The sequence below is a fragment of the Heterodontus francisci genome, chromosome 16 (assembly GCF_036365525.1).
Source record: "Heterodontus francisci isolate sHetFra1 chromosome 16, sHetFra1.hap1, whole genome shotgun sequence".
In the NCBI taxonomy this organism is placed as follows: Eukaryota; Metazoa; Chordata; class Chondrichthyes; order Heterodontiformes; family Heterodontidae; genus Heterodontus; species Heterodontus francisci.
In genome coordinates, this window is record NC_090386.1 from 63803850 (window position 1) to 63822117 (window position 18268).

Here is an 18268-nt window from a genome sequence, read left to right on the forward strand (position 1 = left end):
CTCGCCACTCTTTAGCCCCGCCATTATAGCTGTCCACCAGCTCTGGCAATCACTGGCAACTGACTCCCACGACTTGTGGTCAATGTCACAGGACTTCATGTCGCGTTTGCGTCTTTAAAGTGGAGACATGGACGGCCGGTGGGTCTGATACCAGTGACGAGCTCGCTGTACATTGCGTCCTTGGGGATCCTGCCATCTTCCATGCGGCTCACATGGCCAAGCCATCTCAAGCACCACTGGCTCAGTAGGGTGTATATGATGGGGATGTTGGCCACCTCGAGGACTTCTGTGTTGGAGATATGGTCCTGCCACCTGATGCCAAGGATTCTCCGGAGGCAGCGAAGATGAAATGAGTTGAGACGTCGCTCTTGGCTGACATATGTTGTCCAGGCCTTGCTGCCATGGAGCAAGGTACTGAGGACACAGGCTTGAAACACTCTGACTTTTGTGTTCCGTGCCAGTGCGCCATTTTCCCACACTCTCTTGGCCAGTCTGGACATAGCAGCAGACACCTTTCCCATGCACTTATTGATTTCTGCATTGAGAGACAGGCTACTGATGATAGTTGAGCCTAGGTAGGTGAACTTTTGAACCACTTCCAGAGCGGGGTTGCCGATATTGATGGATGGAGCATTTCTGACGTCCTGTCCCATGATGTTCGTTTTCTTGAGGCTGATGGTCAGGCCGAATTCATTGCAGGCAGCCGCAAACCTGTTGATGAATTTCTGCAGACACTCTTCTGTGTGGCATATTAATGCAGCATCGTCAGCAAAGAGGAGTTCCTTGATGAGGACTTTTCGTACTTTGGTCTTTGCTCTAAGACGGGCAAGGTTGAACAACCTGCCACCTGATCTTGTGTGGAGGAAAACTCCTTCTTCTGAAGACTTGAACGCATGATGGAGCAGCAGGGAGAAGAAGATTCCAAACAGTGCAGGTGCAAAAACACAGCCCTGTTTCACACCACTCAGGATAGGAAAGGGGTCTAATGAGGCACCGCTATGCTGAATTGTGCCTTTCATATTGTCATGGAATGAGGTGATGATACTTAGTAGCTTTGGTGGACATCCGATTTCTGCTAGTCGTCTGAAGAGACCACGTCTGCTGACGGGGTCAAAGGCTTTGGTGAGATCAATGAAAGCAACGTAGAGGGGCATCTGTTGTTCGTGGCATTTCTCCTGTAGCTGGTGGAGGGAGAACAGCATGTCAATGGTGGATCTCTCTGCTCGAAAGCCGCACTGTGCCTCACGGTAGACATGCTCAGCCAGCTTCTGGAGTCTGTTTAAAATGACTCGAGCGAAGACTTTCCCCACTATGCTGAGCAGGGAGATTCCACAGTAGTTGTTGCAGTCACTGCGGTCACCCTTGTTCCTATAGAGGGTGATGATATTGGTATTGCGCATCTCCTGTGGTACTGCTCCTTCATCCAGCACAGGCAAAGCAGTTCATGGAGTGCTGAGAGTGTAGCAGGCTTGGCACCCTTGATTATTCCAGGGGTAACACCATCCTTTCCAGGGGCTTTTCCACTGGCTAGGGAATCAATGGCATCACTATGGATGTCAAAATTAGTAAAGACATCTCTTTCTCTGGCTAAATATGTTCACATTGAAACCAACAAAATACTTAAAGGGATAGACTAGGTAGATGCAGCTAAGATGCTTCCCCTGGTTGGGGAGACTAGGACCAGGGGACACAATTTCAAAATAAGGGGGAAGCTACTTAGGACAGAGATGAGGAGAAATTTCTTTACTGAGAGGGTTGTGAACCTTTGGAATTCTCTACCCCAGAGGGCTGTGAAAGCTCAGTCATTGAGTATGTTTAAAGCAGGGATTAACAGATTTCTAAATACAAATGACATAATGGGATATGAGGATAGTGTGGGAAAAAGGCATTGAAGTGGATGATCAGCCATGATCATATTGAATGGTGGGGCAGCCTCGATGGGCTGAATGGCCTACTCCTGCTCCAATGTTCCTATATTCCCTTGAATATGTTTTTTGCATGACAAAAGCCATAAACAGAAGTGTCAAATGCCAATCATGAGAAGTGGACCAAAGTATCCATCATTGAAATGCAGCTTTCATTTTTCAGTTATAGTTTACAAATTCAGCCTCCATGAAGCCAAATCATTTTAGCATCAGGTTTAATCAGTGACTGTGCAATGTTCCATTTAGAAACTTGGGAAAGTGATTTCTAAATGTTGATTCCACTTTAATGTGCCATGAAATGCAGCAAAACCATGTATTTTGCATTTTGTATACATAGATATATTTACTTCACATTGCTGTTTGCTTACTTTTGCATAAATTTTAGTTTACCTTTGCTCCCTGAAGGCCATCTCTTCCTGGAGGACCCTGAGGACCTGGGAGACCCTATGGAGAAATAAAGTAGTTTAGTTTTGATAATGAGCAGTCATGTATTGTTCAATGAGCAAGCTAATTATTGTGATTTTATCTTCCCATTCCCATCAATTATCCCATCCCCAACTCTTTGCTGGGTGTAACTCCGTGAATGCTGAGCTCATTTTTGGTACCCCACAAATGATCAACCTTCATCTGTGAGACCACACAATGATTGCTGACAATTACCCAATTTATCAAAGTCTAGAAGGAAAAACAGTTGCTGAACTATGGGCTCCCTTCAAAGAAGAGATAGTTCAGGCACAGTCAAGGTATATTCCCTTGAAGGGGAAAAGTAGGGCAAATCCAGAGCTCCCTCAATGACAAAAGAGATAGAGCTGAAGATGAAGAAGACAATGTGAGCTTATGATAGATGTCAGGTAGATAATACAATGGAGAACCAGGTTGAATATAGAAGGTTCAGAAAAGAAGTGAAAAAGCAAATAAGAGAAGGAAAGAGAGAGTATGAAAAGAGACTGGCAGCTAACTTAAAAGGGAATTCCAAAGTTGTCTATAGGCATTTTAATAGTAAAAGCATGGTAAAAGGTGGAGTAGGGCCTATTAGGGACCAAAAGGGGGATTTACACATGGAAGTAGGGGTAATAGCTGAGGTATTAAATGAATATTTTGCATCTGTCTTTTCCAAGGAAGAATATGTTATCCAGGCCACAGTGAAAGAGGAGGTAATTAATACACTAGAAGGATTTAAAATTGATGAGAAGGAGGCATTAGATAGACTGTCTAGACTTAAAAGTTGATAAAACACCAGGGCCGGATGAGATGCATCCAAGGATACTGAGGGAGGTGAGGGTGGAAATTGCGGAGGCACTGGCCATAATTTTCCTGTCTTCCTTAGACTCGGGGTGGTGCCAGAGGACTAGAGAATTGCAAATGTTACACCTTTGTTCAAAAAAGGATTTAAAGGTATGCCCAGCAACTATAGGCCAGTCAGTTTAACTTCGGTGGTGGAAAACTTTTCGAAACAATAATTCAGGACCAAATTAATTGTGACATGGACAAATGCGGGTTAACTAAAGAAAGCCAGCACGATTTGTTAAAGGAAAATTGTGTTTAACTAACATGCTGGAGTTTTTTGAGGAGGTAACAGAGAGGGTTGATGAGGACCATGCTGTTGATGTGGTGTACATGGACTTTCAAAAGGCATTTGATACAGTGCCACACAACACACGTGTGAGCAAAGTTATACCTCATGAAATAAAAGGGACAGCAGCAACACGGATATGAAATTGGTTGAGTGACATGAAACAGAGAGTAGTGGTTAATAGATGTACTTTGACTGGAGGTAGGTTTGTAGTGGAGTTCCACAGGGGTCAGTATTGGGACCCTTGCTCTTCCTGATATATATTAACGACCTAGATCTTGATGTACAGGCCACAATTTCAAAATCTATGCATGATACGAAACTTGGAACAATTGTGAACTGTGAGGGGGGCAGTGTGGAACTACAAAAGGGCATAGACAAGTTGGTGGAATGAGCGAACAAGTGACAGATGAAGTTCAATGCAGAGAAATGTGAAGTCATTCAGTTTGGTAGGAAGAACATGGAGAGACAATATAACATATAGGGTATCACTCTCAAGGGGGTGCAAGAGCAGAAGGACCTGGGGTATATGTGAATAAGTCATTGAAGGTGGCAGGACAGGTTGAGAGAATGGTTAATAAAGCATACAGTATCCTGGGCTTTATTAATAGGGGCATAGAATGCAAGGAGGTTATGTTAAAATCGTATAAGTCAGTAGTTTGGCCTTAGCTGTAGTATTGCATCCAGTTCTGGGCACTGCACTTTAGGAAAGATGTGAAGGCATTGGAGAGAATACAGAAAAGATTCACAAAAATGGTTCCAGGGATGAGGAACTTCAGGTATGAAGACAGATTGGAGAAGAAGGGACTGTTTTCCTTGGAGAATAGAAGGCTGAGGGGAGATTTGATAGAAGTATTCAAATTCGTGAGGGGACTGGACAGAGTGTATAGGGAAAAACTGTTGCTACTCGTGAAACGATCGAGAATGAGAGGGCACAGATTTAAAGTGATTGGCAAAAGAAGCAAAAGCGACATGAGGAAAAACTTCTTTACGCAATGAGTGGTTAGGATCTGGAATGCACTGCCTGAAAATGTGGTGGAGACAGGTTCAATTGAGGCAATCAAAAGGGAATGAGACTGTTATTTGAAAAGGAAGAATGTGCAGGGTTACGGGGAGAAGGCGGGGGAGTGGCATTAGGTGAATTGCTCATTCGAAGAGCTGGTGCAGACACGATGGGCCTAATGGCCTCCTCCTGTGCTGTAACAATTCTGTGATCACAGCCAAACCCATTGTTGTCTCCAACTAAAGTTCACAGGCGAATACTGAGTATTCAGATTCAGCTTCCATAAAGCAGAAACATTTAATCAGTGACATTGCATCATTAATCCTCTCAGTGCACAGTTTTCTATTTATGAGTGGATGATCCATCTTGATCTCCTTCTGAGGTCCCCACCATCACAGGTGCCAGTCTTCTGCCAATTTGCTTCACTCCACATGGGCCAGCATTTTACATTGTGGCAGATGCCCCACCCATGGGCTAAAAAATTGGGGGCAAACCCACCTCAGCCAGGCCTGGAAGCCACGCTGCCAGCCAATCAGAGGGCCAGCAGCCCCTCAGTCCCAGCAGCAGAACAGCTCCCAGCAGCCACTGCTGGGACTGCACCCAGCGAGAGGAGCAGCATTGGTGCCGACCCCAAAAAAGGTGAGTGTGATTTTGGGCCTTGCCGGGGACAATTGGCTGGGCCGTGGTGAGGGGCATGGGGGAGGCATTCCAGCAGGGGTGGCTTGTGCCACTGGGGGAGTCTCTCCGTGGGGCACAGGGTGCCCATTCAGAAGAGTCCCCTCCCAGTCCATAACGAGGCCGCCAAATTGAACTGGGAAGACTCCCCAGTTGGACAAGAGCCCATCTGCTGCTGGTAATATACCAGCAGCAGCAGGAGGAAGCCCTTAAGTGGCAATTAATTGGCTACTGAAAGTCCTTAATTGGCCTGGAACGGGCTGTTTGCCACCTCCCCTGCTGCTGGTAAAACGGCAGCGGGGGCGGGTGGGCAACGAGAATGGCATCTTCCGCCTCTCACACAATTTTATGCTCCGCACCGCCTCCTAGCCAGCTCCTGGAGGTGGGGTACGGAGGGTGGATTAAATTCTGGCACATGACATCAAGAAACAGCTGAGCACACTGGATATAGCAAAGGCTATGGGGCCCAGCTGCAGTGCTGAAATCTTGAACTCCAGACCTAGCTGGGCTGGATTTTAAGAGCCCGCTGCCGGCCTCGGCACTGAACTCAAAAAATGGTGCCTGCCCTGGCGGGCAGCACGCCAAAGAGCCGCCACCATCTTAACCGGGGCAGCTCATTTAAATAGCTGGGGTGGCCCACCAACTCCCCCAATCTCGTGGAGGGAGGGGGCTGTCCGTTCCCAGCAATGGCGCCAGCTGCCTGTGCGCAGGCACTAGTGCCATTTTAAAGGGTAGCCAGCTCTGCTGCCCAATTTAAATTTTTAAAGTCCTACCCCACAAAATTAAATAAGTAAATTACGAATGCCCCTTTCCCACCACCCCCAATAACAATTACAATAGCTATTTTCCCTTCTTCTCCAAAACAGTTACCTTTAACATCTGACCTTCCTCCCCAAACTGCACAAAGTTTAAGGTTCAACCCTTCCCACCATTCCCTCCATCCATTACATGTACTTGACCACCTCCCCCCACCCCCGTATCAACACCCCTGCCACCACCCCACCCCGCACTGATAAACCTACCTTCTCTCCCCTCCCCGCCAATGTGGCAACTCATTTCCCCGGATGGGAATCTGAAGGCACGGGAGTGCCAACTACCACGCCAAAGATCACGGCGGGCACTCAAGATCGCAGGTAAGTCTATTGATATTTACTCATTTTATTCATTTGAATATTTTAATTGTGGTCCCGTCACCCAGCAGTGGGGGGGGCTGCCACGGAGCTTCGCCACCACCGGGAGGATTGGGCCGGGCCCTCATGATGTCGAGGTCCATTAAGGGCCTCGTCCGGAGCCATATTCAGCAGCGCCCCCACCCCCTCCATGGAACCCGAACACCTGGGGTAAAACAAAATCCAGCCCACTGTGTCTCTAGCCAAGCTGTTTCAATACACTTACAACATTGGTGTCTACCCGAAAATGTGGAAAATTGCCCAGGTATGTCCTGTCCACCAAAAGCAGGTCAAATCCAATCCAGCCAATTCCATTCCATCAGTTTGCTCTCAATCATCAGCAAACTGATGGAAGTTATTGTTGACACTTGTGTCGACGCACACCGGATGTGTAATGATACAAATTACGGGCTAACTCTGAAGAGTTATGAAACACTGACTTTGTCTTTTAAAAATGAACCTTTATTTTGAAAAATGAACAATGGTCCAAAATGGCCACTGAAAAAAGGGATTGGCCTTTGTGCATTTAAACTCTCTGACAAGGACAAATCTTCAAAGCTAAGAGGTGTCAATTGCACCCCATCCTAAAACATTTCAGAATTGAATGCCTTCTTCTGAAACAAAGAAGGTATGAAGTAGCCAAGTCCTGGGCCATTGTGCGATCACCATGGGGAAGAGATGAGAATGTCTCCTACCAGGTGGTGAGAATTAACACAGCTTAACCTTAAATAAGACAGCCCTGAGAGACTGTCTCCAGAGAGACAGAGAGAGAAGCAACATTCAACAGCTTGTGTTCCAGCAAGCCAGAAGGCACGTGCCCTGCTGTAGAATCCTACATCTACATTAAACAGAAGTGGACTAGAAATTATCTACTGTCTTCAACTGAACTTTCAATCGAGAGAGAAATCTACAATTATCTCAGGCGCACCCATCAAGAACCTGATTTCCAAGAGAATTCAACAGGTTTATCATGACCTTTCCCCCACTAAAAATCACTTTCCCCTTTTTCCATCTCTATCTGTCTCTTCTTGTGTGTGTGTGTGTGAGTGTGCGTGAGTGTGCGTGAGTGTGCACGCGCGCGCAAATGCATAAGTGGATCCGGTTGTGACAATTTTGAGATAAAGCGTATTGATTAATAAACAATTGATTTTCTGCTTTTTTTTAAACCTACAAGAAAATCTATCACTGTCTGTTTATTTGAAAAATAAAACACAATGGGGTTAAACCCTAATAACAAAACACTTGTTGCGGCCAGGTGGGGAGTTGAACAGTGAGAACCAACCACATCACACCACTTGGCCACAACACTTGCTTACCAATAACCTGCTAATCAATGCCCAGTTTCGGTTCCACCAGTATCACCTGGCGCCAGACCTCATTACAGCCTTGATTCAAGCTTGGACAAAGTGCTGAATTCCAGATTGCACAGTGTTCATTTCCATTCATAATTCCTCAGATAATGAAGCAGTCTGTGCCCACATGCAGCAAGACCTGGACTACTTCCAGGCTTGGTCTGAAAAGTGGCAGATAACATTCATATTATGCAAGTGCTAGGCAATAACTATTTCCAATCAGGGAGGGTCTAACCATATCTCCTTGACATTCAATGGCATTATCATTTTCAAATCTTCCACCATCAATATCCTGGGAGTTATCATTGACCAGAAATTTAACTGGGTCAGCCACATAATTACTGTGGCTACAAGAGCATGTCAAAGGCTGCGTATTCTCAGTTGAGTGTCTCAGCTCCTGACTCCTCAAAGCCTTTCCACTACCTACAAGGCACAAGTCACGAGTGTGAAGTAATACTTCCTACTTACCTGGATGTGTTCAGCTCCAACAACACTCAAGAAGCTCAGCACTAACTAAAAGAAAGCAACCCACTTGATTTGCATCCCATACACACCACCTTAAATGTTCACTCCATCCATCAGTGGCGCATTATGGGTGCAGTGTGTGCCATCTACAAGATGCACTGCAGCAACTCGCCAAGGCTTCTTCAGCACCTTACAAATCCACAATCTCTACTACCCTGAAAGCCAGGGCAGAAGGTGCCTGAGAACACCGCCAGCTGTAAGTTTCCCTTCAAGTCACACACCATCCTGACATGGAAATATATTGTTGTTGCTTCATTGATGTGGGTCAAATTGCTGGAACTCCCTACCAAACAGCACTGTGGGAGTACCCACACCACACGAACTGCAGCTGTTCAAGCAGGAGGTAAACCAATCACTCAAGGGCAATTAGAGATGTGCAATAAATGCTTGCCTTGCCAGCAATGCCAACACTTGTGAATGATCTTTTAACATGGTAAAGGGTAATGAGCAACAAATGCTGGCTTTGCCAGCGACACGCACATCCCATGAACAAATTTTTAAAAATGGCTTTCAAGTTATTTTGTTTATTCCCATGTCATGAGACATAACAAATTTGGGCCACAGGTTAGTGATTGGAAGCATTTTTCCCTCTCTACCAGAGACACCTTGAACAATTATAGCACATCCAGCATTGCAGCTAAGAGCAGCTAACCCAACACAGACCACTGAATATTGCGTTTTCACATAGATACATAGTTGACCATATGATAATGTTGCATGTTGGTGCATGTCTCTGTGAAACTGATATGCCTATAATTTGCTGAAAAATCTTGCAATTAAATCTTTTTCTTTCATAGTTTTAAAGGATAGTTTAGGGAGTACTGTTTAAAGCTAGATAATTAACATGCAAATTCTCATTTTATTTGAAATGAGAGTGGAATCATTTGCAATATATGTTTCCCATATCTTAAGAAACCATTCAAAAATAATATGAAAGGTATCTTAGTCTTGGATCCAATTTCCCATACGTTTTGTTTGCACCACAACAACTTACAGTTGCTAATGAGCTCTCAGCAAACACTATAAACATTTCAAATAGACAAAGCAGGCAAACACTGGACTGTGTGAGGAAAATTAACACTATAGGCTAGATAGTACTGTCAGTGATGTTATAGTATGATGTTTAATGTGCTCATACTAACTTCCTTACTCTGCCGTTTAATAGGTTAATTTTAAATAGGGTTAACACTGTTGCTAAAATAATAAAGATAGAAATTTCCACAAATTGAGTCAATTGGTGTAACTTCTCTAATAAATGTTAGCAACTACATCTTGTGTGGCCACCTCCAGTAGCATAAAATAGGACTGTGTAGTCCAGCACAATCACTTACAATGATGACAAATTGTATTTGCACAGTATCTTTAATGTAACAAAATGTTCCAAAGTGCTTCACATAGGAGCGAAGCAGGCCATGTAAGAGTAAACGAATCAGCCAAGGTGGCAGAAAGCAAGATTTTTTTTGAGGGAGCTTCAGAGGATAGGACCTAGATGGCTGGAAGCTCTACCATGGCATAAAGAATACCAGAGGGGTGGATTAAGAAGGAGGCTGGAGTTGGACTATAGCGTGCAACCTAGGACATAGCGCTGGGGAGCTTACAGAGCTAAGGAGATGCGAAACATGGAAAGAGTCTGCAAAAGAGGACAAGGATTTTGAATTCAACGTGTTTGGAGCCAGAGAAGCTCAGTGAGGGAAGGGTGATGGGTGAGTAAGACTTTATGCAGCAGTTGCTTGGCAGCAGGTCTGCAGCCAGAGACAAAGGGAGAAAGAAAATTACAACTCAACTCAAAAGAAAAAAGTTTTTCAAATACAGCTTGCAATAATCTGTCCTGATATTTGTAAATCAAACGACATCAGTAGAGAACTGTCTCTCCCCTATGCTACATTCCCAATGTGGGTTGGGACAGGTGCCGGAGTTCCTATCACTCAGCTGTATTGGATAAGTAGGTTTCCAATCACATCTAACTTTCCCACCAACTCCATCTTCAAAACTTTCTTCTCTTCATAAGATGCTAAATGGATTTTTTTTTGCAACTAATCGCTTTAATTATTGCAAAACTTACTTTCATGGAAGATCCAATTATTCAAACTCTTAATACCAATAATATTCTCAGCCTTACAACAGTCTATAGTAAGAATGGTTCTACTGACTATTAATATGTAATCGAAAAAGCAGGAAGTATATATATTTTTGTTTGAATCTTTACCTGGTTGCTTCTTTGTCCAGGGTCACCTTTGTGACCTTTTTCACCAGGAGATCCCTTTTTAAAGGAAGGAAATATAGGGACATTGGTAAAATACTTCAAATTTTACCCAATATGTTCATCATATTTTATCCTCTAAATACTGTCAATAAATGAGGCATTATGTATCTATACTATGAAAAATAATTTTTATGCATTTAACTTATTTTTGTTTTTGTTTTGTATTCACAAATAACGTATACATACTGCAGGTCCTTGTATACTGAGTCCTCTTGGCCCTGGAGATCCAGGTTGGCCCTCTAACCCCCTCGGCCCTGTCTTACCAATTGGACCTTCTTGACCCTAAAAAACAAATGTCATGCTAGAACTGAAGGAATTTCTGAAAGTTGATTCATTGCTTGTTGGTCCATTATTGAAACTCAAGTTTTGAATCAAGTAGAAAATTGTTGTACAACATGTTGATGCACTTACCCGAGGTCCTGGCTCCCCTCGTTCACCCTGAGCACCTCTTAAACCAGGAGGACCCTGAAGAATAGATTAAAAAGTGCAGGATTAGGAGATCCAATTCATAGTAATTTTTTAATGCGTCTTTTTTTAAAGTAAGGAATGAATAAATATGTTCAAATTCTTCACAGATACTTGGACAAAGCTTGGACCATCTTAATGGAGAGTGGGTCTGATGACAGGGCTCAGGTTCACACACTCTCAACTTAATCATGTTCTCAAAAATACAACATTATACTTGCTTAAACAACTACACTTCAAACGTACTCCTTCCAATGGCTGTAGAATGCTGCGGGACATCCTGGGATCACAAAAGGCTTTTTGTGAATGCAAATCTTTCTTTCTTCTAACCAGAATTTCAGATAAACATGAGAAGTGCTTTCATACTTTTATCCCACAGGGCCAAAGAGTAAGTACTAGATGATCAGGCATCAGGCAGAATACCACATTAGCCAGTATATTCTGCATATCATATCACAAGTATATGGAGGCAAAATTCAATAGTTCCCAAAAATGGTGTGGGGATCACGATGCATAATTAACCTGCGCCATTTCCTTTCCACAAACTTTGTGCTGCCTGCTAGTTTAAATGATAATAGCGTGCAGCCTAACACTAAATGCATTGTTGAGTGGCTGCACACCTCAGCAGAGGCCAAAGTTCTAGTGAGGCTAACAGCACTTAAAGCTAGCCTGCACTATTTAAATCCAGCCTGCATTTTCAAAAGGGAGATGCATTCTGGCTGCAGCAGGTGCAGCATGCTGAGCAGGAAGAGCACTAAATTATGGCCCAAAAGGGCAGAGAGCGTACTCCCAGGTTCTCAGATGCAGATCTTTATGCATGAGATGGACAAGAGGAGAAATGTCCTCTAAACATAGGTTAGGTTGGGGGGTGTGGGTGCAGCAGGGGGGGCTTCCAGACAAAGAAGGCAATGGGAGCAGATAACTGTCTTCTGCAGAGGACTCAGATGAGGACTTCAATGGAGTGGCCTACAGAAAAATGCTGAAGACCCCACCTGCCAAGAATTAGGCATATTAATTTTGTCATATGAAACATTACCTTTAAACTGTTGCTGGACTGTAGAGATGAATTGTTTAAAGAGATCAGCAGTGGCTGGAAACATTTGCATACTAAGAGACAGTGCCTGGAGAGACAATAGAACGGCTCCCTGACCCCACCACATTCTCAGGTAGCGCATTCCACACCTTAACCAATCGCTGCGTGAAAAAGTTTTTCCTCATGTCACTTTTGCTTCTCTTACCAAATACTTTAAATCTGTGCCCTCTCGTTTTCCATCCTTTCACAAGTGGGAACAGTTTCTCTCTATCTACTCTGTCCAGACCCCTCATGATTTTTGAATACCTCTAGCAAATCATCTCTCAGCCTTCTCTTCTCCAAGGACAGCAGTCCTATCTATCTTCATAACCGAAATTCTTCATCCTTGGAACCATTCTCATGAGTCTTATCTGTACTCTCTCCAATGCCCTCACGTCTTTCCTAAAGTGCGGTGCCCAAAATTGGACGCAATACTAGTGTCCTATACAAGTTCAACATAACCTCCTTGCTCTTGTACTCTATAGCCCTATTAAATAAGCGGCAGGATACTGTATTCTTTATTAACTGCTCTCTCAACCTATCCTGCCACCTTCAATGACTTATGCACATAGATACCTCGGTTCCTCTGTTCCTGCACTCACTTTAGAATTGTACCCTTTATTCTATATTATTAACCCAAATGGATTTTGATCACCAGACATTGAATGTAGAACAAGCCAGCATTCCATTTTCCACCCACTGCGGGTGTCTACTAAGATGAAAGGAATCCACAAAAATGCAGGGGAGTTTGTTAATAAAACAACTAGTCACATGACTAACCTGCTGGCCTTGGTTTGGTTTTGAACTGCTCACAGACTGCAACTGAACTTGAAGGGCCTCTCTCCTGCCTGTCTCTCTCTCTCTCTCTCTCATGAATTTCCAGATCCACTGAAGAGCTTAAGAGAGAAGACCCCTACATCGAAACAAGTTTGAAGGTGTCCACTGCGCCCCAACGAAATGGCAAGATTTACCGGCAATCAAAGACTCTACACCGTACTCAAAGGACAGTAAATAAACCCCAGCTATTGCTTCAAACTTTTTCCCTTTCTTCTTTCTACTGTTCTGTTTCTATCTGCATGTGTGTTTATCGCGTACACATGCTAGCATGGTCGCGTCAAGTATTTGTATTTGTTTTAACCAAATTGAGTTTGAAGGTTAATAAACTTCCACCTTTCTTGTTTAAATCTAAGAAAACCTGACTGGTTGATATCTTTGCCTTACAATTGGAGAGCAGTGAACAAGGATTCACTGAGGGGGAGCTAAAAACACGATGTTTATAAAATTAAACCCTGTTTTGGTTAAACCAGGCAAAGGCTGAGAGGGAACCCGTGGACCCCTTTCTCACCTGGTCATAACAGTATGCACAATGAAATACTTGGTGCATTGGAAGGCCTGACAGAAAGCCTGCGGTCAACATCAAGCAGCATGGAGGAATCCCGCTCCAACTTGGCAGAGGGCTTTGTGGAAATCTGTCTAATTCCCTTTAGAATGCTTCAATTGAACCTGCCCCCACCACATTCTCAGGTAGCGCATTCCAGACCCTAACCAATCGCTGCGTGAAAAAGTTTTCCCTCATGTCACTTTTGCTTCTCTTACCAAATACTTTAAATCTGTGCCCTCTCGTTTTCCATCCTTTCACAAGTGGGAACAGTTTCTCTCTATCTATTCTGTCCAGACCCCTCATGATTTTTGAATACCTCTAGCAAATCACCTCTCAGCCTTCTCTTCTCCAAGGAGCCCATCCTTTCCAACATGAAAGTGATGTGCAACTCCATGAAAACATGTGCGGACCCAACCATGATGCAGAGTCTGATTGCTCATATCACAGCGTCTATTGCAGCACATGCAGAAACCACCCAATGTCCGGGGGTCTTGCAGTAGAAGCTCAGACTGAAATCATGCGAGCTCAGCGTGCTGCCATGCAAGCTCAGACTGCTGCTATCATAGATGCGGATACAGCTGTTGTTCAAGAGGCTTGCAAGGTCTCTCGGCAGTCCAGCAATCTGTCCTCCAACAAATTGCTGGGATTCCTGAGGTGCCACCCAGTCGGACTGGCAGTGGCTTCTTGGAGCACATCTTTCAGGATTACAGCATTCATCCTCACACCACTGTCACTCTGCCAGTGCCCTTGCTGTTGTCTGTCAGCCAGCTAACCCAGACTGCTGCTGCCCATCCAAGGTTGTGCAGTGCGAAGTTGGGCTTTCTATCAGCAGAGCTGCTTGAGGTTGTCCTATAAGGCCATCTGCAGTCTCCCACACTGAAAGTTAGCAGCCTTCCACTAGCCATGCTGCAGCCACTGGCGTAGCACTGCGTAGGAGTTCTAAGACAGGCAAAGGCATGTGGAAGACAGACACAAAGGGAATGCACAATGACGATTAGTTGACTTCTGTATGGAATATTAGCTGGTTTGATTTCTAAGGTTGGCTTGGAATGTTTATTTTGTCTGGGCTTTTATTTCAGCATAGTGGCCAAGAGGACACTGTGATGGTCAATGACAGAGGGAAGGCAAGGTGTGGGACTGTTGGTGAATGGGGAATTGGAGTTGTGTTTACTGGTATCACAGTCAAATGAGGCCATCCAGAAAGGATATATGTTGGCCGTCTCCTCCAGTCCTCCTTTTCCTTTTCTCAATTGCTCGCCATATATCTAGTGGCGAGGGTTATGCCCTCATGATGCAGAGATTTTGCAGGATGCAGAGATTTTGCAGGATGCAGTAGACCAGGCTCCTCTAGTGCAATCCAGGCAATGAAGCATTACTAATACACCCTAATGGTCTGCTCAATGTTATTTCATGTGGCAACATGGCTTTTGTTATATGCATGCTTCCCACATGAGAGTGGCTTGTACACTGGAATCATGAGACAGATTGTTAGAGGATAGCCATTGTTGCCCAGTAGCCAGCCTCTGGTTTGTCGTGGTAACTAAAATGCAGATGATAGCGTGCATTGCTGCAGAATGAAGGCATCATGACTGCTGCCAGGAGACAGAGCATTGATTTGCATGATGTACTGAGTATGGTTGCACACCAGCTGGACTTTGAGGCACTGGAATTCCTTCCAGTAGCAGAACATCTCAGAATTGACATGTGGTGCCCACAAAGCGACATATTCAGTCAATGGCAGCCTGCGCCATAAGGAAGCCCGCAATCCTGGCAAAACTATGTATTCACTCTGCTTGCTTCTCCCTGGCAAGAGAGAATGAAATGTGTTCAGCTCTCTTATGCAACAGTGGACAATGAACTGAGAGATGTTGTAAATATTGACTGCTCCAGCCAGGAAGGAGCCAGATGTATAAAAGATCATGGCCACAGTCACCTTCACAGCCACTGGCAATGCTGGGACCAACGTTCAGTTGAGGATGGCGGTTCACCCCCAAGAGCTGCGGCCAAATCAAAGGGCCGGCTAGTGGTGGCCATTGCTGATGCTGTATCTTGAGGGAGAGGATGCCTCAATAGCAGGGCACTCTCGAAGAGAAGTGAGTTTTTTTGGGCAGGCAGGCAGGTAGGTAGGCTCCAGCGATAGGGGCGGTGCAGCCTTGGGCACGGAGCAGCCATTGCCACCAGGGGGCCACTAGGCCATGGAGCACCCATCACGGAGGGTTCCTCCTGCGGAAACATGCTGGCGGCCTCCCCATGCAACGGCGGTCTCTCCCAACGCGGGCAAAATGCCTGCGGGGCAGTAGGTGGCCCTGGGCAATTCATTGCCTCAATTGGCCACCTGGCAAGCGGCTGTGCCACTGAGGTTCCCAGCTCTAGCAATGTGCCATGGCAGCAAGAAGACAATGATCTCCTCTCCCGACGCCTTCCCTCACCATATTGTCAGACCTCCCATCTCCCAGTCTGTCTCCAAAGGGCTGGGAAAATTCAGTCCACTGTTCCTCACTGAGAATGAGGTAGGAGAACTGCTCCCTGAACACCCTACGGGAATATTGCCTCCTGCTGAGAGCCCTTCTCCCATGCTCTTCCTCCCTCTTCGAGCTGCTTGTCCTTTGTGTTACCTCTGCTTATTCTGCCTGTCATACTGCAGGCCAAGGGGGATACTATAACCATATCTGGGAGCAGGTGATCTCAGCAGTGCCCTTGAAGTCAGGATCAAGTCCTTCAGCACATGTCACACTACTCCATATAGACCTCAGCAACTTTAAATAGCAGTGGTAACAGCAAAACACTTATACAAACTCAGCAACAGCAAGTAGAAATCAATCAACAACTAACCTGAAATTGGTGGATGATGCCTTTAAGTATCCCTTCGCTGCAAGTTAGGGTATGCGCAGCAGTGTTTTGGAAAAGTTCAGTTTTACTGGGGGTGCAAGGTTTCAGAAGCAATTAGCTGAGGCAGGGTAGACATGGGTGATGTTACGAAATTAAAGTAGGCTGTCTCTCAGCGATGAAGAGGATATGGTATCAGAAGCTCAGCTCAGGATAAAGCAGATGTCAAGGTTGTGAATGGTCTGGTTCAGCCTCAAGAGAGAGGGATGGAATCAGTGGCTCGGGAATGGAGTCTGTGACTGGAACCAAGGACAATGGCTTTGGCCTTCCCAATCTTTAATTGGGGAAAATTCTGCTGATCTAATACTGGATGCCAGGCAAGCAGTCTGACAATTTGGAGACAGTGGAGAGGCAGAGCTGGGTGTCATCAGCGCACATATGGAACCTCACATTTTATTTTTGAATGATGTAGCTGAGGGGCAGCTTGTCGTTGAGAAATAGAAGGCGGTCAAGTATAGATCCTGGGCACTCCAGAGTAATGACGGATGAACAGGAAGAAAAGTCATTGCAGGTGATTCTTTGGTTACGACTGAATAGATAGGAATGGAAGACAAGAACAAAATACTGCAGCTGCTGAAAATCTGAAATAAAAACAGAAAATGCTGGAAATACTCAGTAGATCAGGCAGCACCTGTGGAGCGAGAAACAGAGGGGGGAGTTTAATACTCAACCCTGTGTTGGGTTTTGAGGCAGTAAGAGCATAAAATTGGGTGGGCTGGTGGCTGGAGGGGACCCCGCCACCTTCTTGCCTCTGCTAAAATTAAGTCCAAAGCAGGCAGGCCTGTGAACGGCCTTTCTGCCCCGCTTCCAATTGAGGCCCTTAATTGGGCATTAATTACCTCAGTTGGACACCTGGCAGGCCACTGCCACTGCAATTAAATGTGCGGTGGGCGGCCCAGTCACAAAAAAACGTGCGGGCTGCTTTCTGTCTCCGGGGCGGGGTGGGGGTTCCCTCGTTAAAAGGCACCCCTGAACGATGGACCCAGCATCTGGAAGGAGGGAGCCAGCTGAGAGCCACCCCCTTGCCCTTGCTACCAACCCCCCTACATCCACATCCCCGCAACCCCCACCCAGCGAGACGCCACCCGCCCTGACCTACCTGTGACCTAGATCCAGCACCACTCCTGAACCTTGGGTCGGTGCTCCACCAGCAATAGCCACTGCTTTCGTGGTGGTGCTGCTCAGTGAATGAGCTGTCGGTCTCTGATTGGCCAGCAGCTCTCTGAGAGCGGTACTTCTGTCGCTGGGGTCCTTGATCCCGTGGAAGGACCACCACTGTCCACTTAAGTGCTTAATTGGCACTAGATTTGGTAGGCCTCCCACAGAAGAGGTGACACGGGGTAGTCACCGTGCTTTTTCTGGATGCCAAGATTCCCATCGCCAGGATAAAATCCTGGCCAGAGTTAATGTTTCAGGTCAATGACCTTTCATCAGAACAGATGCTGCCAGTCCTACTGAGTATTTCCAGCATTTTCTGTAGTTAGGAATGGAACCAGGTGAGTGCAGTCCCACCCAGCTGGACAGTAGAAGCAAGCCATTAGAGGAGGATAGCTTGGTCAACCTTGCCAAAGGCAAGGACAGGTTGAGAAAGATGAGGAACAACAATTTACCATGGTTAAGGTCACATAGGATATCACAGCATATCCTCAAGACAACCCAAAGCGCTTCATAACCAACGGATTACTTTTATAATGCAGTCACTGTTGTGATGCATGCATGCAAACAAAGAGGTCAAATTATGCACAGCAAGGTCAAGAAAATGAATGAATGACCAGATAACCTATATTGATGGTGCTGCCGGACAAAGAATGCTTGGCAACAACAGTCGAAGAAGCCCCTGCATTTCCTCAAATAGCGCGACTCTATGTCAGTAGACAGACTAGTCCAAGATTTCACTTGTCATCGGAAATAGTTGGGGCCTAAATTCAACATCATTATGCTCATTCTATGGATGGAAAACAGGTGTAACAATGATGAAT

The 18268-nt window shown here is 45.4% G+C and overlaps 1 protein-coding gene across 3 annotated transcripts in view; it reads right to left on the reverse strand.

Annotated features, from left to right (window-relative positions):
* LOC137378147 (collagen alpha-1(XIV) chain-like) overlaps nt 1–18268 on the reverse strand; it is a 194997-nt gene that overhangs the window by 22407 nt on the left and 154322 nt on the right. For all 3 annotated transcript variants that reach the window (XM_068048274.1, XM_068048272.1, XM_068048273.1), the window contains 4 exons: nt 10897–10950; nt 10672–10767; nt 10429–10482; nt 2316–2369 (listed from right to left, as the gene is read on the reverse strand). In XM_068048274.1, coding sequence (XP_067904375.1) covers nt 2316–2369; nt 10429–10482; nt 10672–10767; nt 10897–10950 — 258 coding nt within the window. The remainder of the gene's footprint in view (nt 1–2315; nt 2370–10428; nt 10483–10671; nt 10768–10896; nt 10951–18268) is intronic.